Here is a 25,581-nt window from a genome sequence, read left to right on the forward strand (position 1 = left end):
AATCCCCCTGTGCTGGCTCGTTCTGCAGGAACAGAAAGCTGCAGCTCAGCAGGGGCTGAACCCCCTAAGAAGCTTCACTTTCCCTCACCGATGAGCACCAAAGCTCCTGCCAAACCCCACACCCCGGCAGGGAGCCCCCCTAAACCCACTGGGAACAGGATCCAGCCACAACCAGGATGGGAACCCACGTACCCCAGAGGCCGGCGCACACAGAGCATAGTCTCCAAAAGCTTGAAACAAATCCAAAATTTTATTTCCAACGAGTACACAGACCACGTGGGATGGGGATGCGCTACATCACAACGCCGACCTCCCCGTGCTGGCTTTCGGTTACAGCCACCCCCCTCCCCAAAAGCCTGGCAGTGGCAGGTTGGCACCGGCAGGACAAACTTGCCCCTGCCACCAGCAACCTTGGCAGAAAAAAAAAAAGTCCTTTTCCAGTACTCCAGAAATTTTTCTTTAAAAGCCTGGGGGTAGAGTTGAATGTCATTTGATACCACGCTGGATATACAGCATCGGGATGGAGAGATGACTGGTATTTTTGTTGGGGGGGGGGGGGAAACGGTCTTGGCAGGCTATCTCTACTTGGCTAACAAAGACGTATCTGTGTAAATATAAATACTGGGGTGAAATACCTGGCAGCACACCAATGTCAACACCACTACCAACATAAAATAAAGACCAGCAACGTAAAACACCTTCAATGAGTAGTTTAGGCTAATTCAAAATTCCCCCCCTCCCCCCTACTCCTCATGCAGCTTTTTAAATTCGTTTCTTTATTAAGAATTCGAGTTGTAAAATACGTAAGTCGTTAAAAAAATTATTACAAACCACTTCATGACAGCATTTGAGAAGGGTTGGGGTGTGAGCCCTGGGTCAGACCGGCTGTGCTTCACCCTCTGTGACGGTAAATCAGTGTTAAAAAGAAAAGACAAACCCAGGACAGGGTATTTACATGTCTGCCTTGTAACACCAAGAGTGAAACCAGCTGCAGAGCAAACGACTTCATCCATCCTTCATCCTAAAGCTATGTGAACTGTAGTAGAAAGATCGAAACAGGGAGGTTAGGGGGGCCGAAAGCCACCATGGGAAGGCTGGGACCATCTAGGCTACTCGTGTCATATAAACGTTCCCAGATGCCAAAAGTTTTGAGTCCAGTGTTAGAACAACTGGTCTTCTCTGTAGAAGACTAGAAAAAGAGTATGAAAAGGTAGAAAAACCAAAATGCACTTGTTAACGGGCTAGAAAGATTTGCCAAAAGCTACCCAGAGACTATTGCCCTCTTGAATCCACAGGGATTTTTAAGCTGATACCTGATTCAGAGTTATAGTTTAGTGGGGTCACTGCAGATCCCCCAAACCCTTACGCGACACCCACCTAATTTTGTACTCAGATCCCCAAGTTATGATTCCCAAAGTTTCCCAGGAGTGTAGATGAGCGGGGAAAGCCAGGAGGTGTTTAGCAGTGGAAAGGAGAGGCAAGCCACATCCGCAGAAGTATTAACCCGAGGCGGAGCCAGAAAAGGTGGCATGTGTCCCCCGAAACGCTGGCGGCGGATGAACCGGACCTGGGAATAATTTCCCAGCCTGACGTGGAGCTCAGGCTGTGTGTAAACAAGGTATCAGGCAACTCCGTGAAGGGGTGGCCCCGCGGCTCCCCAGGCTGCTCCCCCTGCCCCTACCCATTGCGGCGGGGCAGCAGCGGGAACGGGGGAGCCAGCGGGTGTGGGAAGGGGCAGAAGCATCCCACCATGGGACAGCATCCCGGCCCAGCCCCAGCGGGGAGGAGATGCTGCCGGGAAGCTGAAAGAGCAGGACAAGAACCAAGCGAGGAGGGCAGAGGCACAGAGGTGTAGGAGAAGAGGAAAGACCCGGAAAGAAGCGGTCAACTTTGATTTTCGGATTTCTAGCTACCCCACGATGCCTGGGCTGGCACCTACCCTAACGCAGGAGGTATTTCAGGCACATCTAAGGCAGGAGTTGTCTTTGCTTTCGGCATCGCCTCGGTTTCCTCCCTACAGCTTCTCCCACCAGCACGTGGTGTCAAACGATAGAAAAGAAAAGTCTGGAGCGGATGAACAAAGATAAACTCTCATGCACTACCACCGAAAGTCGTCACAGGAGTATGAAGCACCAACCACGACATATGATTCACTTGTACTTGCAGAGCCAAAGCTATAACCATATACAAAATGTTAGAAAGTGGGGCTCGCTAGAAACACGGAGCTGCCAGCACATGGGGTGCGGGCAGGAGCTGCCGGCGTCCTCGCTAACCCGCCACGGGGCCACTCAACCCCTGTGCTACGCTACCGCCAGAAATTAAAAAGCACAAGACCAAACATTGAGTAACATCATAGTCATCTAACCTGTCGCTATATATCTGACAACTTAAATAAAAAATAATACTTTGGAAAGAAACCGACAATATCATTCCAAGAAGGTTATACACATCCTTAGCAGTTACTTTGCTCAGCACAGCTCTGGTGCTTTAAATATGGAACAATCAAACAATTTTGTGAGCAGAAAAGTGACACAAATTTATTCTTTACATAATTTTTTTTTCTTTCTAGGCAACTCTACAGACTTCAGATCTTTTGCCTTGCAATGCAGATCATCTTATTCCCCCAAAGGTGGCCAGGTTCGTTAAACATGCACATCTCTGTAGCTTCCAGGCTGTGTATTTTACTTATTTTTGTTTAAATTCTGTGGACTAGCAGGTCGTCCCCGTTCCTAAAAACTCTACATCAGTGTTCAGGGTGGCCTGAGTGCCAGTCAGGCTCCTCGAGGGTTTACAGGATCACACAGAAGAACTTCTTCTCTCTAAAGGGGTTTTCTGAGGCTGGGACGGGGGTCAATAGAGGGTCCTCCTTGGCGTGGGCTTCGCAGTACGCCATCAGGTCTGCTGCCGCTTTTGACACCTGGAATAAAATGACCCCACATTAGGGATAGGCTGCGCTGGGGACATCCAACCTGAGAGATCCTACCGGTGGGGCTGGCCTCGCAGCATCCCCAGCCCAGGGGGTATACAACATCATACCAAAGACCTGACAGCACGTCCTCGTCGGGGCTGGTTTTTCATCTCTGGGCTCTAAGCTCGCCCGTCAGTACGCACTCCCGTGATCATCCTTTAGATCCTTCTCCCATTCGCATCCTTCACCCGACTCGATCGTAGACAGGACTGCCTTTAGCAGGCACCGATTCCCTGCCAGCTCTCCCTCCATCCCTCAGCAGGGATGTCCACAGCTGCTATAGCAACATTTGCTGCCCGCAGCCAACGACTTGGCTATTTATTCCAGACACAAGCCGCCGGAGCTCGCCCCAGCTCTGAGAGGGGAGGTTTTGCTTGCAAGCACCCAGACGTGCCTGCAGCCAGCAGCCGGCCCTGGAGCACCTCTCTCCCCAGCACTGGCTGTCATCCAAATCCACCTCGATGGAGAAAACAAATCCTCTGGGCTCTCAAGCGTGAAGTCAATGAGCTTTCGCGTGCCCAGAAGCAGCAATTCCACCAGGGTGGAGCAGAAGCAGTCTGAGCAGAGGAGACATCTCCTAGGAAGGACTGGGCTTATCCATAAGAAAAAGGCTTCAGGACAATGCTGCTATCAGTGGTCTCCCCACTAACCTCAAAGCTGAGCGCCAAGCACTGCCCAAAGGACAGTTTTAACAGCAACTGTGACAAACAGCGTGGGTTTAACCTGTTCCCAAGAAGGTGAGATGCCTCAGGGAGGGTCACTCCTTCCCACCTGCACAGCAGGACTCCAGGCAACACTTCCCGCTGCCTTCCACAGCCAAGCATCTCCTGCTGCCTTCAGCCACGACCATCACTTAGACCAGCATCCTCCATAAACACCGCCCTGCCACCACGTCCCAGCTCCCACAATGTGCTTTTGGCAGCTGCTCAGCAGCAGACACCACCTCACAGCATCCCCCTGAGCCAACAGCCAACCCCCCAGCCACGCTACCTTTATCCTGTCGATATTGGCCTCCATCTTCAGCTGCTCCACCAGCTTGCGGGCTTGCGCTATGCTAGCAGTGTTGTTGCTAGCCATGGGCGGGCCAGGCGCGCTCTCCGGATAAGCTGCGGTCACAAACACACGTTGGGCTGAGCACAGAGCTGCTCCCAGCAGCTGAAATCCCCAAAACGATGGGTTGGGGTTGCATGTGTGGAGCTGTTAAGAGCTGAGCCATGTGAATGAGGGTGTTGAGGATGGGAGATGCAGACCTGGGAATTACAGCCAGCGTTTAATCCTGGGTTTATACAGGGCCAGGGAGCCTCCAGCCTTTGTGGGTCTGCGGGTAGTCACACGCTGCCAGAGGTACCCTCCTGTGCCCTCCCCATCGTCCCCAGAGCACAGGATGCCCTATGAGCTGTGCTTCGGGGACACTGGGACCTTCTAGAGCAGCAGCAGGACCCCAGCTGAGCTGTATTTGGCTTTTGCTGTTACAGGAAAGGCTGTGGTGGCAACAAAAGGAAATCAGAGAACGGGCTCGCCCTGAGCAGCCCTGCGCTGCCCGGAGCTGCCAGTGCCAGGCTCATTCCCCTGCCCCAAGCCAGTGCCCAGACTGTGTCCGGTGTCCCTCAGACTCTCTTGCTTTGTCTCTGCTGCCAACTTGAACATTGAGATGCTAAACAGGATGCTGGAGTTTCCTGTTTCTTGAGATTTCTACCCCAGGCAGGCGGGGGACACTCATTAAGTCCACGCAGTCTCAATCACGGATGTTTTTCCGTTACCTTATAACAGCCGCAAGCTCTGGCAGCGGTGGCCAGAAAGCCAGCATTCAGCTCCTCTGGCAGCTGATGCTTTCACAAGCAGCGAGTATCTTACAGCTGAGGCACCACCATCCTGTGCTGCCCCCCCACCCTCCTGGCTGGGGCTGCCCGTGAGCTCAAAAATGGGGGTTTTGGGGGATGTCCTGCAACAGCAGGGTGCAGTGAATCCCCCCGGCCAGCCCCTCAGGTGATGGGGAAAGGATGGCACAGCCCTAAAATGAGGAGCTTGTAGTGTTTTAGGGAGGACACCTTCAGCTAAAGCCCATCTTGGGGGATATAAGGATGTTTGGACAGAGGCCCGTCCTGGGACTCACAGAAAAACACAACTTGACACTGAGCAAGGTGCCCCTGCTCAGAGGTGACCAGAGAGCGAGTGGTGCTGGGGCCAGGCAGCATTTCAGGATGAGACCCCTCCCCAGCCAACCCCTGCCCACTGGGGAGTACGAGGAGGAGTATTTTTTTACCAGAAGCAGGTCTCTCCGGTGATTTGTGCCTCTAGGGGAAGATCTGCTCCTCTCAGCCGTTTGCTACCTTTAAATAAAGAGAATATTAAAAAAAAAAAAAAAAAAAAGGAGCCAGGTTAGGTTACTGTGATGCCAGTCAATGCAACGAGAACATTATTTATGGCACCAAGAAACCCAGAGCCCTTGCACACGCTGAGTTCCGTACCCCGCTGGGGAGGCAGAAAGGCTGTGGGTTTCCTTCCGTATCCCCCTCCTCCCTCCCGTGCCCTCCAAGTACAGCCCCCAGCAATATTATTTGTTTGCATTCAGTGAGGTTTTCAGCACAGGAAGAGGTTTTAAGTCAGCGGGCAACTATCCGAGGGCTGTTGGCAGCCAGGCTTTCAGCTGTTCCCCAGCTTAGGGCGAGCCCTGCCACGGTGCATCGGTGCAGGCTGTAGGGTGCACAGCGAGAGGGGATGCAATTTAACCGTCTGGTGCACAGAGCACATGGAGGGGTGGAAAGAGCATCCCCCGGGGAAGGCTGCCAAAATCCTCCCCCCTTTGCTGCAGCCCAGCTCCCACGGAGCATCCCCGACAAGCCTGAGCTCCTGGCTGGGTCCGCTCTCGTCAGGCAAAAAGCTCTGCGGCATCGCTTGAGGTTTAGCTCAAGGTTTCGCACTGTTTCCGTGCTGGTTTTTCTCAGCTCTCCCCCATTTTTTTGGCTGCAGAGGCATTTGAGCAGCCAGCTAGCAGGGTACCTCTCTCCCCCTTTTGCTTCCAATTCTCCCTACAAAGCCATGAAGTGGGCAGCGGTGGTGGTGCCACCACACTTCTGGCGTTGGCAGAAGGATGGGAAAGCCCGTGGCCATACAGATTCGCTGAGGTGTACATCAAACCAAAATGCTGTTGTGTGGTTTGGATGCTGCAGAGGCTTTTCTAATGCAGCAAATGTTATTCTCGGTGATGTTGTGCCATTTCATACAGAGGACCGTGGTCTGTTGCTGCTCCAGTGATGGGGAGTCGCTTAGGGACTGAAGTTTAATGTCATGGAAGGAGACACAGGAGTGGGAAGGGCTAAGAGCTGCTGTACGGCTGCTACAGCCCTGATCTGTTGAAAAAATAGATGTATCCAACCCTACTACCACCCTCATGCAAGGAAACGCTCCCATGCTCGTACTACATCTAGCCCTGGAGTCACTAAGATGGAAAAGAGCCCCAATAGCAAGGCCAGAGAAGCCCGAAACCCCACTGGGACAGAGGAGGGGGCATCTGTGTGACCACCCTGCCGGGCACGGGGCTGCTGGGATGATGCTGGGGACGCAGGGACAGCTCAGCCACCTCGCAGGACCCTGGTGTCACTGGGAGCTGGCCACGCTTGGCCCCTCCGCAGATACTTCATGTAGGAATTTGAACCAGTTTGGGGCCAGCGATGGTTTTACAGTGCTGTGAGCAACTGGGCATGCTTCCTTCACTGTGAATAACAGAAAAATAGCAGGTGACACTTCGAAGCGAGCCTGTGAATATCCCCCACCGAAAAAACAACCCCTGCAACAAGCCCAGGCACCACCGTGGGCAGCAGCAAAGCTGTTCAAACAGAGCAGCCACAAAAGCAGGGGTTTTTTTTCCCCAACGTGAGGACACCCCACCGTACCCCCAGGAGGTTGTGGAGCCACCGGGAGTAAACCCAAAGCCTCCATACCTTTTCGTTTGGATTTAAACCGAACTGCTAGAGCATCTTCCTCTCCTTTCACCCCCAGAGCCTCTTTACTACTAATTGCAATCAATGAAACTACACCCTGGCAGGAGCCTCTGCAGCACCAGGGTGACTAAAACGCTTGCCCACCGCAGTCACCCAGGAACAACGCTGCCCCACACCACAGCAATATCTGTATTTATTTCTCTTCCCCGGGACCCAAGGAGGTGCAGGGTTCTGCCGCTGGACCCCGTGCTGATCTAGAAAATACTTATTGAAGTAGACAGTGGGTAGATGCTGAAAGCATCAGACTTCCGACAAATTAAAACCACCCTAGAATGTATATAAATCCTCAGATTGGAGGGAAAATGCCAAAATATTTGAGAATGGCTGTTAGAAGGAAATTTTCTTTCCAGGCAGCTTATTTCCTATCATGTCAGCCCTGGCAGAGCTCAGCTCCTGACCTTCACTGTCCAAATCCCAACCACAAAGCTAAAAATCACCACGCTTCCCAATATTTCCCGATTCCCCCCATCATCACGGGGCTGTTCTCACACTGTTGTGCTAAACTTTGCTTGCAAAGAAAAGGGTTTAATGACACTCACAAGGGAATACAGACGGCGTCTTATTTCACCCGCTTAATGGCTTGTGTGCCTGGATAATAGGATTCCTGCCTTGGAGCCCACAGGTTAATGAGTAAGGATGCTATTTTATTTTCATGCTAATGATGTTTAGCATGTACAGTACATGGACATCATCTCTTTGGGGCTCTGCACTGTAATTACAACTCAGGATCTCGCCAGGTCGTTCTGATACTTGTCTGTTAAGCAGAGGGGTCACGGGTTATTTACTGCATGTGGCAAGAGGCTGAATTCATTTAAAAGGATGCAAAAACACTTGGAAATTTTGGTGCTGATTTTTGCTAGCTGGTACCTATGCTCCAAGAAAACACCTGATTTATTTTTGTCTTTGAGTTTAATAAAGAGCGACTGATACTCAGATGATTTCCTTCTTTCACCAGCAGCACCCAGCAAAACAGGTACCAAAATTTGGGTTTTAGTTGGGCAAACGGTGATGGATGCCCCTGACATCAGGGCACCGATCCGGCATTTACAGCTGTGTCTGCTCTTGGTCCGCTCGCTCCAGCTTTGCCAAAACCTTCAGCTTTTACCCATGACATGGAGTAACAAAACCCAGCCCGTGAGCTGCCCACTGTCGCTGTTCCAGAGGGTGCACAGTGAGCTGCTGCCCAACGGGATGAGATTGGGGTTTCATTTGCTCTGAGTTAAAACCCACCACTGCTTCAGGCCAAGGGACAACCAGTCTTCCTCCATCCCAGCAAGCTCAGCACATCTACCTTGCTTTCTGCATGCGTTTCTCCCTCCCAGCACATTTATGGATCCGTTAAATATTTTTCTCACCCAGGGGAAAGCATCGGTGCTGCTCCCATCCCCTGCATCCCTCGACTGAGGCAAAATGCCCTCTACAACCCAAAAAAGCTGCTTGCAAAAGAAGCGTTTCTTTACACCAGAGGACTCAAACTCCCCTGTAAGCTGCCATCCTACTGCTCCCTCCCAAAATGGGCTCCTATGGGGCTCTGGTATCCCGCAGCTGCCAGCCCTACTTGCAAGAGTAATTAGCCTTCGTTTGCCAGCTCCTCGTCAGCACAGAGCTGTGCTGAAAGGCTGCAGAGCCAGCGCTTGGGCAGGGGGGTCCCCGGCCTCCGCACGCCTTGCACTGGCTCCATCACCAGCCCTAAACCCACCAAATCTGAGCCTGGCTTTTTCCCCCCCTTTCGCTTGGGTTTTATATCAAGTTGCACATGGGTGGAGACTGAAATTCTCCTAAATATTTTTTAAAATGGCATTTTAAGGCTGATTATTTAGCCTAATTACCTTAAATAGGCAGCTATCATTATGGAAGGGGTATCTCGAAGTCCATTTTGCACTGGGTTGGGTCCATCGCTGTTCAAAGCCAGCGCTAACCCTGGCTGGGACACCCCACATCCTTGCGAAGCATTTTCTTACACCCTTGAAGGTGCAAAAAAGCATCGAGTGAGATTTTCCAGGTGTCACGAGACACCTCCTGCGTCTCCAGGAGTCTGCAGCCTTTGCCCACCCAACGGTGGTCCTCTGCGTTTTTAAACCTGTGGATCACATCCTCTCTCGTCCTCCAATTTTCCAGACTTTTTTCACCTCCCAGTGGGTTTTTCTCTGCTTGGCAGAAAAACATTCTCCCCACACCTCCTGGCTGAACTGAAAGGAAAAGCGGCAGCTCTGTGGGAAAGAAACTGAAAGCGCTGACACCTGCCAGGGCAAAACCTCTGCCGTAAAGACCTAAAGCAGCTCCCCAGAGCACCGCACGGCATCACCCACCACCGAGAGCAGCTCCTTTTCAGAGTGAAAGCAGGGGCCTCCCTGCTTCTTAGTTTCAATTCAAAAGTTATGTTTTCCATCACTGATGCACCAGTATTTTCCACCCAGTTAGGAGCAAAGTGGGTGAACCCCACTGGGGCAGCCAGGATTTGGGGGAGCGCAGGGCTCAGGCTTGTTCCTACCAGGAAGGCATCACCCAGAGGTTTTTTTGGTCTAGAAAAGGTGCCAGGCTGGGTATCGTAACGGAGGGATTTGTTCCAGCTCTCACTGATGCTGGGATTCCTCCTGGCCCCTGCACACAGCAGCGGAGGCCAGCCCAGCTCGGGGCATGCCAGGCGCGCAGGGCCAGCGTGGTCCCTGCTGAGGCAAGTGAGTTTTCCTGAAAATTGCCTTTTTCTCCCTAAAAACCAGGTGTGACGTGGCACAGGTACAGATATAGCATGGATAACTGAGCATACAGCCGTGCTGTTGTGTCCCCCCCGCAGCCAGCGCTGCCAGTCACCGGCCGGCTGGAGCGTGGGAATCCCTGGTGTGGGGCCGGCTGGTTTTTCAAGCCATCCTGTTGCTTTTGCTAAAAGCCACGGCTAAAAATAGGCGGCTCGGCTGAAAAATAATTACTAAATATACACAGAAAAATATAAAAATATTACAGACAAAAAGAAAATAGCAAAAAGCCATGTTTCCAAGGAGTGGGAGCTGGTGTAGTTGCACTGATCTCAACAGCAGTTGCAGACCTGGCTGGGAAAGGAGCTTTAATACACCCAAATTACATGTGTTTCATTATTTCCTTAAGCAAAGAAAACATTAGGAGCTAGATTTGTGCCTGTGGGCTCCCATCACATCCCTTCGCTGGGGCAAAAGACCTTAATCCTCAGCGGCTGTTACAGCCACAGCTCCCAGCCCCCATCCACAGGGATTTTATTCCCTTTCCCAACGTTCCAATTCATACACCCAATGGCCAATATGGTGTTTAAATCACCAAAAAGCAGCTTGCAGGTCAGAGACAGGCTGGCAAATAAATAAATAAATTAAAAGATGCCCGAGTGGAAAAACCAGCCTGTTTCCATGGAAACGGCTTCGTTATCACACCAGCATCCGATCTCTCCCGCCAAACAGGGGTGAGGTGGGATGAGTGCCCGTTTCAGCTCTGATGACAGTGTTTCACCCATGTCGGAGGGTTTTAGTGCCTGGCCTCCCACTGCAATCACGGAGGGTGCCAAGTCTGTTGCCCATCTTAGCCTTGTGTGGCCCTATTCAGCCATATTTCACCCCAAAACCAGCGACAGGGGCAGACCCAGCCTGCCGCTGGCTCAGCCAGCCCTGGCTCCCCCAGCAAACCTGATTATCAAGGCAATGCAAAAACATCAGGAGCAAGAGGGAGCTGCCACAAAGATTTTTCTCTTCCCTAATTTTGCTGGGGCATTAAATAAAGAGCTCAGCGCTGGAACTGGCTTTGCAGAAAGCCTGGCTCGGGATGTCCCCTCCACCCACCTTGTGCTGCCGGAGCCACCCACAACTCCAGCCCAAACCTCATGAATAGCTGCAGTCGATAGCACGTTTTTCCCATGAATTTTGCGAGCAGTAAAGGTTTTAGCAACGTCCATCCCTCTGGAGATTTGAGTGTGTCCCAGCACAGCCCACCTGGGATGAGGCTCCAGGAGAAACCTCCTGCCCAAGAGGCACATACAGACCTGGAGAGGAGTCGGGGGTGGGGGGCAGCTGTGATGGAGCCAGGTGGCTCCAGCCCCACGGGGACATTTTGGGTCTTGTAGGGATGTCCCTTTTGCCTGGAGAAGTCACCACGCCGTGGGTGTCACGCGAAAGTGAGAATCTCAGCTTTTTATTTTCTCACAGGCATTTTAACGGCTCAAAACGAAGGCAAACAGAAATCAACCTTGACTTCCTTTTCTTTCTTTTTTTTTTTTTTTTTTAGCGTGGGGGTTTTTTTGTTGTTTTTTCAAGAAATGATGCGGGTGAAGGATCAGCCACCAGCCAGCACAAACTGGAACATCTGCTCCGGTCCCTCCTGCCACCATTCATAGGAAATGGTGCCTCTCTCCAGGCGGGTACCACGGGAAAGGAGCATCGACCCAAGGCTCCACCACTGGGGTTGCCAATTCCTGTGCTGAAGGTCAGGAGTTTAACAGCAGCATCATTTCCCCAGCTGATGAAGCTGGAGGTTTCCACCAAGCCAAAAATCTGTGTGACCACCCACGTAGGCTGCCCCAGGACCTTTGGGAACATACCCCTGAACAGGAAAAGCTGCCATTTGGGGGAAAAACCTGGGGAAAAGTGTTTGGTTTTAATGCACAAGGGGCAAACCCAGCAGTGTGCACAGATCAGGCACTTGGGAGGACGGGTGCCCCAGGGAGCTTGGCCAAATACCGGAGAGTAAGCTTGCCCAAATACATGGTCTAGTGGTCCAAGCAAGCGAACCTGCTGCTGAGCATCACCTTCTTCCCATGGCCTGAGTTTTCATCCCGATTAAAAACACCCATCATTTTGCTGACTCACTTCTGACCTCCCCTCGGCCCCTCACCGTGCTCTCTGTACCCACACACGCTCCTGGTGATGCCTCCCAGGGACAAGCAGGGGCAATGTCTGCTGTGGGGGGGACACAGCCAGGCTTCTCGCTACCTGATTATGCTGTGGCACAGAAAGAAAAAGGCCTCGGCTGTCACGTTTCGGTGTGACACACCAGAGGAGACAGATAAGGGCACACATCCTGTCACGCCAGCCCCAGCACCGCCTTTTGGGCTCTCCTGCAGCAGAGGTTTTAAGCAGAAGCTCCACTTCTGCTCTCCCCGCCAGGGCTGAGCAACATCACCACTGCACTTCACTAAAAATGAAAATTATTTAAGGGTTGGGAGGGGTTTTTTGTTGTTGTTATTGTTTGTTTTTTTTTTTAATTTAATGAAATATTAAAACATACCCAGAGGTCAGTGGGAGGCTGCAGACTCGCTGCAGTGCACGTGAGCGGAGGAGTAGGAACACAGTGAGCCTCTGCCCTGCAAACCCCCCGGCAGGCTTGTAGCAAAACCCTGGCAGTAAAGGACACAGCTGCTCCCCTGTTCAAGCTGCAGTTACATCTTCATCCTACCCAAATTTAAAAAACCACTACTGCTCTCAGCTGCTGGCATTTTATTTTTATGAAACTTGCCTGAGAGGAGAACACGCAGCTCCGGAAATTCCCTAAAACCACCGGTACCCCCCGGAAAACCAGAGTTTCTCAGAAATGCCCCATTAGCTGCCTCCTGCAAAGCAGCACCCACACTGTCTAGGGCATCCCCAACCTCCCTGTTGGGCTGGAAGATGGAGACATCTCCACAATCTTTGAAGTCCCCTGGATAGACCAAAGTGTCTCCAGCACACAGACAGAGCAGTAAATATGGAAAAGAGAAAGAGGAGAGAACGGGGCAGAGAGGAGAAGTGCTGAGGAGGGATGTAGACAGGTCACACTTCACCCCAGAGTCCTGCAGGTGTTTTTTGGCAGAGGAGCTGATGGGAGCCCCTCTGCCATCTGCCACCGGCACAGGCCTCCCCTCCCCATGTGCCTGCAGCCCCCACAGCAGAGCTCTCACCTTCCTTCCCGCTCCACCAACATGGGGGGCTCCCCTGTGGTCCCACATCCCCCCTCGAGTGTGACACCCAGATTTCTCCCCATCAGGTCCACGAAACCATTGGAAAAGTGGCCACTAAGCCTCAGGGCATGACAAACCCCCAGGTTTCTCCCACACTGGAGGGTCTTTCCCCTGCCTGGGGGTCAGCCCAGGCTGGAGGTCAGTGGCATTACCTGCTCTCCTGGTCAATGCACCTTTTAACGTCAGTTGAAACACTACACAGATATCCTTGAAAATACTTGAATGTTATTTTGCATTTCTACTGCAGCAACAGCTAAGGAAAGCCTAGTATCTCTCTTATAACACGCTGCACCCTCGCTATATAGCGCAGCAAACCCTGTCTTTATGATTATTCTCTGCCTGGCAAAGTACTTCCCAGGCTGAAGTGACCCTGATTTAACCACATCGGGGCAGCTGGTGATAACCCAGCTCTACCAACACCCCCACACGGATGGAGCAGCAGCTCTACAGTAAAAGCACGAATGAATCAACCAAATAAAAAATTCCTGTTGAAACCCTGATTGTCTCTTGACGACCAAATCCATCCCATGAAACCCATTTCCTACTGAAGAAGTGGCAGCAGGCTGGGTAGTCCTTCATGAGGCAGAAGTTTCTGCTGTAAAGGAGGCTCTAGGAAACATGCACCACCTCCTAGCTGGCCAGAAAAGAGCAGAAACCCTCAAAAAACCCTCTTTTTTCCCCATGGAGAGACCTCTAGAAAACCAAAATCACTCTTTAATTAGACACACCTATGATTTCTCAATTCCTTCCCCAAAACAACTCAAATTGACTCTGAAATAAATTCTTCATACACACCTTTCTCAAAAATCCCAGTTCCCTGCCTCTTCACCCAGAAAAAAAAGAAAAAAAAAAAAGAGAGATGGTTCAAGCTGCCGAGGAAGCAATAAGCTCCTGTACCAGGAAAAGGAGTTCAACATCTGTTCATACAGCTCTGAACTCCTGACCCTTAATTAAGGGAAGCAGTCAAGAGATATTATTTCATGTTAATTAACTGATCCATTCTTGGGTTTCAGTTTTTTTAACATCCTGCTTGCCAGGGTCCAGATACAGACCTTTAGGGTAAGTGCAAAATGAGGTTTGAAAGTGAAGGGATGAAGGGAGAGCTGCAGGGCGGAGGTGTTTAACCCAGCATCACATTTGCAAAAGGGTTTGGGTTATTTGGCTGTGTCAACACCTCTCCCAAAGGGACAAACCCACCCCGAGCCTCATGCAAATTCACCCTGAATTCAAGGCCACAGTGACTTACCAACTGCCTGACCATCAGCATGGGGGTACAGCTACCCCAAAGGAATTGGGGCAAGCCATTGAGTTGCCCTGATTTGGCTAAAATGGCACATTTTTAAGAGACAGACTTCCTGTAACACCAGCAAATCGGAAGGAGCATATGGATTTTGCAGTAGCTTGTGCCACACCGCTAGGTTTATCCTTCTGTAAAAGCATTTTTCAGCCCAGCTAAAATAAAGCTAAACCCGCTCCTTTAGCATACAATGCCAAGGGCCTCGCCTTTCCACCTGAATAACTTCTGCAGCATGTGAAGCCCTCAGCTGTAGAAATCATCGCAACAAGAAATCATTTCACCTGAATCAAACCTTTATTAGAATTTTATTTTAAGTAACACTCACACGAAGCCTAATAACCCTTTCCAGCCGCTGGGAATCACCCAACAAGTTACATCTGCAAAGAAACAACCCCGTTATCTGTCCCATTAGTTTAAGGCCCACCAGGAATTACCTTAGACTGCTTTAATTAGGTATCCACCGTACAAAAGAATTAATTAATTAGTGATAAGCACCTGAACCACATTACTCATAAGGCTCTGTTTCAAGCTTCAAATACAGCAAACAGGTCACAGCCTATCTGTTGTAGTAGAGCAAAGCCCTGGTGTTGCTGCCACCTGGTATTTCTCTTCCCATCCCTGCTATTAAAGCAGCAAGGCTGGGAGGTTTGTGGGTTTGTTTTTTGTTTTTTTTTCCCTTCATTATCTCTTTTTCAGGTTTTTCACAGCATCTAGAGCTGGTGCTTTCAGAGCCACTACTCAAACAGTGGGTGTAGCACATGGAAATGGGAGAGCTTTGTAATTACTTTCTGAGACTGGGTGTGCTTTAGGCACGGGCTGTGGGGTAGAACCCTGTATTTGCAGCTATGGGTAGCCTGCAAAGGTTTCACTACAAAGCTGTTGCGCTGCAGCGCCACTAAGAAACCTATTAAATGAGTAAAGCCTTTGCTGATGGCCAGATCCCAAGCTGCAGGTGGAGGATCACCACTCAACATGAGTGATTTTAGCAGGTTTTTTGGGGGGGAGAGGAGGGAAGAAAAAAAAATTCCCTGTGCTATTCTGTATTTTCACCATCAATAATTTTGAAAAGTAATTTATTGTGGCTTGCACTGCCTCTGGCATTTCATGGCCTGTTATTTCTCTGCTGGCAAACCTGAGGCTACCAGAAGTGTTTCTCCAAGCTGCCAGTCCTGGGCAGGGGTGCGGAGCCCTGGCAGTGCCGCAAACCAGGTTAGCTGGGGCTGGCTGGGGAGAAGTAGGTTGCTCCTCTGTCCCCGGTCGGTGAGTTGACCCATATTATCTCAATTAAATTTAACTTCTGTGGCCCACTGCTACCTCTTTTTTTTTGCCTGTAACCTAATGCATTTTGGTCTAAAGTAGGACCCGGTGACGGGGGCAGCGAGTACACCTGGGTCCTTCCCGATGCGATGAGGAGAGGAGGGCATGGCCGCGGTGGCAGAACTGGGACAGGGATGTGGAGGGGGATCGAGAGGTGGCAGCTTCTCTTTGCTCAAGTCCTCACCCACCTGTGTTTCTCCTGACCACAATGCTCCTGCAAAACTGCACAATTTGCTTTTTCTCTCCCAAGCTGCGTCCTTGGAGCCTTTCCCACGCTATTCCCCCGGCTTACTGAGCCCCTCTCCATCCTCATCCCCTCCCCGGCATGCTCAGCGCTTACTAACCTCCGTATACAGCATCTTGGTTTTCCCATGGAGCCTCAAATCCCTGAACCAGCCTGTTTTCCCCTTAAAACGCAGGCAAAGCATCCTTGCCACGCTTCCTGCTGAGTCAACGGCCCTGATTTCACCACCACGCTTTATTCTGGCTATATCGTGAAATGACACATGCTCAGCAAACACTGATATTACGCAGACGGGAGGAGAACGCCCAGGCTAGCAGCTCTGGGGTGGCTGTGTTTTTACACTTGCAATATCAAGCATTGAAAAAAAAAAAAGAAAAAATTTAAAGCCAAAGAAACTGTGCAAACAGCAGATTAAGCAGCACAAGACGGTGCTGCACGTGCCGGCTCGCCCTCCCCTCCCGTGCATCGATACCTTCTGTGCTGGAGATCAATCCATCCTGGCCGTGCCATGGGCTCCACATGCTTCATTTATCTCCCACCCTGTGCCTCCTCCCAGGGCTTTAATCCTTCTGCCAAATGAGCCAGAGCCACTGCGTTTGGGCCCCGCTGCTCTGCGAGCTGCTTTCCAAAGGGCAAGCGCCTTTCCCTGCCTACCTGGCTGCTGGGAAACCTCAGCACAGGGCTGTACAGTTGACTTCGATATTTTTCCAACATCAGCTATGAAAATCAATGAAGGCAGCTGCTCTTTGCAGAGCCGGGTTTTGGTTCCAGGTAGGATGGAGGAGCAGCATTGACTTCAAGCCGGTCTAACTGTTACATCAATTAATGCAAACACTTACACAGGGCTTAGATTTAGGCTTAAAAAAAAAAAAAAAATCGGTGCCTCCTTCATTTACTGCTTATACCTCCCCATAAGCCTGGGTTGCTGCATTAAAATCATCTTTTTATTTCCCCCGGCACAGTGTGGAGGGAGGAGGCAGGGTCCCCCCCGCCGGCATTAGCTGGGGAGCGAGGGAAGCACCGGACACAAATACAAACCCCCCAAGCGAGGATGTGAGGCTGAGCAGCAATTATATTAAATCAGCTGATAAATAATGCAACGTATTTTGATGGTCCCAGCCCTGCAAGCACCACACAAACACCATCACGTCTCCACGATATTAAAAATACAAGGGATGATGTGCAATCAGGTCAGCGTGACTTGAATAATTGAACCTAAAGCCTTTCTGAAACGCTGTTCTCAGGGCACGCCAGAGCTCTGGCCCCACGGCAGAGCCACCAGAACTTTGCCTCTTTGCAAGGTCCTACACAACCAGATGGACTCCACCAGACCTGGTGAACATTCAATGCATTCCCATCCAAGGTGGGAGGCCTAGAAGACTAATTAGAAGAAGTCTGAATAGGTTGAGAGGTTGTGGATGGCTAAGGAGCCCCCTAAGGACCCCAAATCACTGCAGACCCACCAAGGGGTAGGAGGTTCCCAAGAAAGCACATAGAGATGTGGAGAAGACCTGGCCATGTTTCTGTGTGACACCTTGGGGGCACCTGGACCCACATGTCCATGGGGACAGCACTGATCTGCCCATGGCCCTGCTTCGAGCAGAAGGTGGGACCAGAGACCTCCAGAGGCTCCTTCCAACCTAAATGAGTCAAAGACCATGCTGGTTCGTTACTGAAATCCCTGCTTGCTCTACTGAAAAGTGCCTGAGGGATCCAGAAAAGGAAAACGAAGGGGAGGTGGCACAAATCCTCGAGCAGCTCTCCCCATGGCCACCAGCTCTTGGGACTAACGCATCCTCCAGCCAAAACTGCAGCCAGAGACTTCTTCCATAACACACCTTCACAGCAAAGGTTGTCCCCCCTCAGGCTGTCATGGAGAGGTAACCATCTCCCCATGCTCTTCATCCAGCTCCTGTCAAAATGAGTCAAATTCCAGAGCTAATACAAGCAGAAGGAACCCCTGGAGCCAACACAACCACAATGCAAGTGAGATAAAACTGCATGACGTGCCAGTGGAGCATCTTCCAGAGCAGGTGAGGAAGCCAAAACCCAACCGTGAGGACAAAACCCAAGCTCCTCACACATGGGCAGCCATGGGTGAGGAAGTCTCCACCACAAAAATACGATGGTCAGATGTTTTCTGCACACCCGCTGGGACCCCAGGGAGGAGGATGCATCTCGCAAAGGATCTGCTGTCCTGCAGCAGCTCGGGGCTCACGAGAGCCTCGCTGGGGGGTGGAGGGGAAGCCTCAGCCCAAGGCACCTCCCATGAGTGGCTGTGGTCAGAGCAGCAAACAGCATAGCTCCGCTCAAGAGAATCTTTATGGAGATCACGAGAGGTCTGGTCTCGTCAGATAAGAAGAAAGAGCAGGAAGTGTCACAAGGTTTACAACCCAGCAGCTAAAGATCGAGTCTGCTCACCTCGAGGGTGACTAACGCCCTTTGTACAGCTCCCAGTACGCTCAGGCCACACTTCAGGGCTTCCCACGCCTGCAGAGAGGAAGCACCCATGATAATCCCCCTCCTAACAGGTACCAGCACTAAGGCTGCCTGTGCCCCCATAATACCTTAGAAAAATGGGCACTGAGAACTTCCCCTGTTCCGTTGGTCCTCAGGAGACTCAGACCAAGGTCGTGGTGCCCCTCCATCTGAGATGACCCTTTCAAGAGGCAAAAGGCAGCGAGGATCTGGCAGGAGGGTTTGGGAGCAGTGATGCAGTGAGAAGATGGTGCCCCTGGGCTCCATGAGCATATAGGGACCTCCAGGGACATTTATTCTTCCCCCAAAGCCAAAAACCTCAACCAGCTGGATGTGGCCTGTATGTGAGGAGCCACTAACACCATATTGAGCTGAGAAGGTCTCTGCAGATGCTGGGGACACACCTAATCCTCATCAGAATGGTGTCTGTAGATGTGAAAGCAAAAGAAGCAGCGGGGAAGAAGGTGGTGTCCTCAAGTCATCCCCCCTACTTCTCCTGCCCCGCAGTGTCCCCTGCGTGCACGGCCCCAGGCTCTCCACAGGACACAGCCCCATCCCCACAAGATGATGGATGCTTAGTTACTCTCCTGCACCCCCAACACCTGACTGTTCCTCCCAAGGTCTGGTTGAGGAGAAACCCATCAAAATGAAGAATAAACTCTTGCGAGGTGATTTCTGCTGAAAATGGCTCACATGTCGCCTTCCTCCTGCTGATGGCAGTGGGGAGAGCAAGCTGAAGCCCTGGTCCCCTACCCCGACTTGGCTGGCAATCACCATCCTGATCTGAGCCCCCATGGGTGATGGATAACTCACCAAAGGGGTTTGAGGCAATCCAGCCCAGACCCGCTGCGAGGCTGAGGCTACACAGCTCTTTGTGTTCAGCCCTTTGGAAAATCCAAACCCACCTGATGCTGTGGAGGAAGGAAAGGGACAAGCCCTGAGCCCAAAGCTCATCTTGGGAGTGCTCCTCACCCCAGCTCTACCCCAAGTTTGGCACCACAGCTGTAAACATAACGAAGCCCTAACGATGATTCCTGCTACAGGCAGAGACACACTGGCACTGTCCTGGCATCCCCTGGTGACAGCAGGATCGTGAAGACACATTTCTGGCACCTCTCTTGCATTTGAGATCTGTTTCCTGACTCTCAACACGTTCTTTATTCTGATTCTCTTCCCTTCACTGCACCCACTCCAAAGCAAAACCAAAGACACGGGGACCAAAAAGGAATTAAGTCAATACTGAGCATCTCACATCTGCTAGAAACTGGTGTTTTCTCACCCAAAATGGCCCAAAAAGCACAAATCCTCCAAACCCACGGTTAGTGCAGTGCATTCAGCCTGCAGGAATTCACGACTCGGGGGGGGGGGGTGGGGGTGGGGGTTTAAGGTGACTGAAGCCTGGAGTGTCCCGTCAGCATCTCCCTTCAGGGGATGACGCCTCAGGCTCGTGACTCTCGGATGCCCAGTGCTCCCCACGCCATCCCGGGTGGATGCTGCAACAGGTTAAATGCTCCTGCACTTCATCCAGCTTCAGGTCCCAGCTTCTCCTCTGGGACACGGCTCAGATGAGAGTGGGCAAGAGAGAAAACACAGCTCCTCCATGTCCCTGCAGGTGCTGGTGGGCACACAGGGACACCCTGCCTGTCCCCAGGCTGGGGGAGCTGTAAGTGCCCTGGTCCCATCACAACCGCTGCTTCTCCCTGGCTGCAAGGACTCGACACCACGTTTCCTTATCGGCAAACAAGCCAAGAAAAATTTTGATTAAAAGAATCAGCAAACCTGGGCGTCAAGCGTGAGCACAAATCCTGCCCTTGCACAAGCCCGGGGCTGGATGACGCTGGCATTCACCACCACTTGGCATAAAACCCAAACCACTGGTGAACCCCTCCCCAGTTTGAGCCACGAGGAGGTGCTGGGCTGGGACAGCCCTCTCGGTGTCATGCCGGGGATGCTGTGGGGACTGATCCGGCCGCAGGATCCATCCCCAGCTGTGCTGCCGCTGAAGGAAGCAGGTTTCCTACCACAGCGGCGCTGACACAGAGAGGCACTGAAACGACCCGACTATAATTAATGCACAAACCCACCCAATTCCTGTCACTGCTTTCCCTGAGCCAGGGGAGCGCCGGGCTGCTGAGCTGCTCCCGCAGGGGCGGGCAGAGGAAGGGGTTTAGCACCCACTTATCAGGGCATCTTCCATAATCGGGTCTGTGTTTCTGTGCAGAGGTGCCGGTGGCACCGACATCCCCGGGGTGCCCCCCTGCAGCTGGTGGCTCTGCCCTCGGGGATGGGTACAGGCAGCTCTGCCTGCACAGACGGGCACAGGCAGCTCAGGGAGGCAGCTCAGGCCATAGCCAGGCTTTGGGGCTGGGGTGCAGCCCCCCAGTCAGGAGGATGCTGTAGGCAGCAGGAGGAGGGATGCTGAGCAGCACGACGAGGGGTAAAACCAGCAACACAGCAGAGTTTGCAGTGGGAATATCCACACAGAATCATCAAGGTTGGAAAAGACCTTGCAGATCATCTAGTCCAACCATGAACCTCACACTGACTGGACTACTAGATGATCCGATATTGTGCTGGGGATTTCTCATCCCATCCTTTGGTGGGATTTCGCATGATCCAGGTAGGAGCACTGATGCTTGAGATCCCCAAGGCTCAGGCAAGGCTGCTCCTTCCCACCCAAACTCATCCCTTTTACAAACCCAGCTGCGCAGCTGGGACCTTCCCAGCCAGGAGGGAGCATCACAGGAGGGATAGAGCCAACTTTCCTTCCCAAAGCCGTCGGGAGAGTAAGATAAACCTGTTAAACCAAGACAGCAACCCAAGTAAAGGAGCTTATCTGCTGTGGCAGTGCCTCCACCCCACACTGGGGTGCCCCACTGTGCTGGGTCCAGCACTTTGGGGTTCATAGCAGCGCCCCTGAGAATAACCAACCTGCTGCCCAGCTGGATTTTGGATGCTAGATGAAAGCATCACCCACCACCGGAGACCTCCCTGCGATGCTGGTCTACTGACCACAGGCCAGCAACACCTGGACCTTCCTTCGGATAAACTAATTAGCCCGAGTTACAACAATAGCAGACAACAGGGGAAGAAAATTGCTGTGTGAAAAGCAAGGGAAGGATGAGATAAGGTGAAAACTAATTGTGTTTGGTGGGATAAGCAGGTCCTGGTGCAGCTCCTGCCCAGGAATTGAGGGTTTCTCAACTGTATGCAAAGAGCAAGGTGGTGATTTTTTTTAAGGTTTGGTACAATGACATTTTGGGGATTTTTTTTTTTCACCAAGCCTGTGAGAAATTTGGTTTGGTGTTTGAAGTCCATCAAGCCTACATGAAAGGCAGGAGATGCCTGATTTTAGACTTTCAGCCTCAGCACGGCTGCATCCTCACCCATCCTCGGTGATCCAGGGGCTGGCTGCATCCAGCTCCCGCTGCCTCCCAGCCCGCAAAGTGCTGGCGCTTTGCTTGCACGGCTCTGATCGAAGCCATCGTTAATTAATCACTGGCCTGACCCAATGCCCAGACTCACGGACACCATCCCAGCGACTTTGGGTGGGTTTTGGATCAAACCCTACTTCTGCGCGGAGCCAAATCCATGTCGTCCCAGCAGCTGGAGCTCGTCCCTCTCCCCAGCTCAGACCTGCCTCTAAACGGGGCGAGTGCCAAACGGCTCGTGCCAAGCGTGTGCGGAAAACCGGGAGAGACAGCCTGCGTTCCCCCGCAGCCATCACGCGCTCCCCCACGAGCAGCAGAAGCGGGAGCCCCCCCCCCTTTCACTTCTCCCCATGAGTTTGAGGGGGGCAAGACTGCTCCTGCGCTTTAAAGGGACCAGTTTTGGGGGTGTTTGCACCATGCATGTTGCGTGCTGAAGAAAAAAAAAAAAATACACACGAAGAAGGGCTGAAGCCCCACTGTAAGCGAGCAGGCAATAAAATTGTGCAAGGGCAAGCACAAAAATCCCCTTGCTAATGAACCATGCTGCACCCCCATGCCCTGCCCGGCAGTGTGGGGTAGCATCTCCCTCTGCCTTTCCCCCCATCCCTCCTCCCAGCAGCTGCGGTGACCCCACAAAGCAGCTGAGCAAGAAACCGGAGGGGAAGAAAACAGTGAGAAAAGAGTCTGAAAAGGAAGAAAAATTGAAAACCCACTCGTTCCTCCCGCTTTTGCACCGGCTGTGAATGCACCCGGCTGTATCCTGCTCCTGCATCCTGCTCCGGGCGCAGGAATTAAATGTTTGGAGAAGTCGCGCTGAGAACTGACACAACTCGTGCCAAAACTGGTGCTTTTCTCAGGGCAAACCCCTTATTCCCAGCCCAAAACGGGGAAATGGGCCAGCCGGAGGGAGCAGGCAGTACAGCCCCGTGGTCCCAGCAGCAGCACATGTGTCACAAGCGGGCTGGCCTCGAGCATCCTGGCACCGAGGCACGGGACAGAGAGGCACGGCCACTCCCGGACAGCGCTTTTTGGGGGTGTGTGGGGGGTCCACAGGGCTCCGGTGCTGGCTCACCAGCCCTAATTACTATGGTAACAGCCTGCGCCGGCGCCTGGCTGTCCTCCTTCGGTGACTCACTGGGTTTCAAAAGGAGAAGTGGTGCCTCGGCCGCCGCCGTTCGGAGGCCAAAGCACTGGAAGCTCAGCGGGCGCAGCCACATCTGCGGGGCCGTCAGGTGGGAAGGCATCACCCACCCTTCCAAAGTTTGCTTTTTTATGGTGTTTTCTGCTCGCAGATGCCCCAGCGCAGGGTAACAAAGCAGCAGGATGGCTTGGGGATTCAAAATAATAATAATAATAATAATTATTATTATTATTATTATTATTAATAATAATAATAATAATAATTAGAGCTTCATCATCAGCTCGTAGCCATCTAGGTGTGGAAATGCCATCGGGCTCCTGCTCTTGATAACCCCCGCGGGTCAAAATTTCCCCAGTGGACAATGATAACCCTGGTGCCCCGAGGCAGCCCCGTGCCAGGCTCCGGTGCACGCTGGTTCTTGTCCCCACCGGGGCCAGCCACAGCCAGGGTACGGCTGCTCATCCGAGCCCGCAAGCAAAATGTGCCCCACGGGGCCACCACCGCCTCACAACTGCGAGTAGCCTGGAGAAAATGCAATGAGCATCCTTAACACTGGTGTGTGCAGCGCTGGGAGCAAAGCTGGCAGCTCCCAGGGAATTTGGGAGAGAGGATGTGCACGCGTAGGCACTGTGTTAGTAGTGGTGGGACCTGTGAGTCCCCCCCAAACTGGGGATAACTGGCTGACTCCAGTTGTCATGCAAGTGATGCTAAGGCCGCCAAACTCGTGTCGCATGTGAGCAGCTGGCGGCGCACAGTGCCAGCGGCAGCAAGCAACAGCCCCTGCTTCCTCTTGCAAGGCTGAAAAAGCCAAAAAAAAAGCACCAAAACCCGTGCCAAAACTGATACCCAGCTTCGTGGGGAGCTGGGGCTGAGCTCCGCACCCCCACACCCCCCAGCACCGGGGGAGAAAAGCCCCGTTATAACCCCGGGAGCACCTCGAATCATCCTTCTGGAGGAAGGCTTCACCCCGGGGCTTTCCTGGCCATAATTAATTGAGTCATATTTCAATCCAGCCAGCGGCCATATGGTAGAAAAGAGGATTAAAATCGCATGCTCCAGCTGCATTCAGGGAAATCCAGTTATAAGGAAAAATCCTCCATGCCTGGCCCCAGCCTGCTGCCAGGGTACGTGCTGCTGCCATCCACACAGTCCCGGCCCCTTTCCCTCTCCTGGCCGGGAAGCACGGGCTCGCTTATGATGGTTATTCTGTAATTTGGGGGCCCAGAGGGGAAAAAGGGCAATAAATAACATTCCGGACCTGCAGCGATCCCCTTGCCCTGCAGGCAGCAGGTACAGGGGTAGCAGATGATACGTGCTCCCAGTCACCACCCTTGGGGGTAGCAGGCTTTAAGTTCATTAGTAACTCATTAGTAACTGGGGAGGGGATCGCTGTGCTTCAAGATTTTCCTTAAATATAAACACGTTTTCCACCGAGGAGGCAAGAAGGCAAAAGTTTTTTGCTGGATACCCCTCCCGTCGGGGCAAGCGAGCCCTGGACCGCCTTTCCCCCAGCACATCTTCCCGGCTCTGACCGGTGATTTTCCCAGGGTTACTTTTCCCGAAGCGCTCGCCCCACAAACCAAAAAAAAAAAAAAAAAAAAAAAAGAGAAGGATTTTGATGGAAAAGCTGGAAAGAGGGCGGCTGCCGTGGGGATGGCGGGGTGGGGCGTGTCATCACCCCCAAATCCCTCTTTCCTACAAGCAAGGCTTGGGGGCCGAGGGGGCAGATCCATCCCAGCTGAGGTTCCTGCAGGGATTTGGGGTTGGGAAAGTCTTCCCCCATCCTTCCCAGGGAGGAAAAAAAAAAAAAAGAAATAGAGCAAGAAAGAACACTACGCCTCATTCATCCCCGGGAAAAAGCCTTTCCTGTGATGGCAAAGCCGTTGATTAACCGAGGATCAAACCCTCTAAATCAAACCTTTGTTGGGGAGACTGAACTCTTTGTGCGAGGTACCTTTCCCCCGGCTCCCAGCCCCGGTAGCTGACCTCCCCCCCCCCCCCGCAGGTGTCACCGTCACCCGAGACTGTGGGGTCCCCGTGGGGCGGCCAGCGTGGGGTGGGGGCGATGCGGGGATTGTTGGGGGATTTTTTTAAATTTTTTTTTACTGATTTGGGGACCCACTGGCAGCGGGCGGCCGGGGTGGGGACCGCCCTGCCCAGTCCCAGTGTTCCCCAGTGCTGTCAGTCTCAGTCCTCCCAGTGCCCCCCCCTCACCCCCCACCCCCTACCCCCCCCGTGTGCCCGGCGGTACCTGGAGGCGGCCGGTGCTGCCCCGAGTCCCCCCGCGGGGCGGGCGGCGGCGGCGGGACGGGCGGACGGACGGAGGGATGGATGGATGGATGGATGGATGGATGGATGGATGGACGGAGGGATGGACGGAGGGATGGATGGATGGAGGGAGGGATGGAGGGAGGGCTGAGGAGGGAGGGCTGCGGGCCGGAGGCAGGCGGAGGGTGGTCAGCAGCAGCCCCGAGCGGCGAGTCCCCACCCAGCTTTGTCTGCGCTCATCCCTCTGCCTACAGGAAGCGGCTCGGCCCCGACTTCCTCCTCCTCCTCCTCCTCCTCCTCCTCCTCCTCCTCCTCCTCCTCCTCCTGCTCCTCCTGCTCCTCTCCTTTCCTCTCCGATCCCTCGGGTTTTGCAGATCTCTCCTCTCCAAACCCCGCCGCCTCCTGCCCCTCGCCCTGTCCCAGTCCCTCTCCCCCTCCCCGGCCTGGTCTCTGTCCCCCTCCCTGCCCGTTTCTGCCCAGTCCCTC

At 52.8% G+C, this 25,581-nt stretch overlaps 1 protein-coding gene across 1 annotated transcript; it reads right to left on the minus strand.

Annotated features, from left to right (window-relative positions):
• Nucleotides 1-231: 231 nt before the first annotated feature.
• Nucleotides 232-25,360, minus strand: GNG2 (G protein subunit gamma 2). The gene is made up of 4 exons (XM_074908962.1): nucleotides 25,079-25,360; nucleotides 5,232-5,298; nucleotides 3,959-4,074; nucleotides 232-2,917 (listed from the first exon to the last, which is right to left on the minus strand). The coding sequence occupies exons 3-4, from the start codon at nucleotides 4,043-4,045 to the stop codon at nucleotides 2,789-2,791; spliced, it is 216 nt and encodes a 71-aa protein (XP_074765063.1). The 5' UTR covers nucleotides 4,046-4,074; nucleotides 5,232-5,298; nucleotides 25,079-25,360; the 3' UTR covers nucleotides 232-2,788.
• Nucleotides 25,361-25,581: the final 221 nt, after the last annotated feature.

This window comes from Athene noctua, chromosome 6, assembly GCF_965140245.1.
Source record: "Athene noctua chromosome 6, bAthNoc1.hap1.1, whole genome shotgun sequence".
NCBI classification, from domain to species: domain Eukaryota; kingdom Metazoa; phylum Chordata; class Aves; order Strigiformes; family Strigidae; genus Athene; species Athene noctua.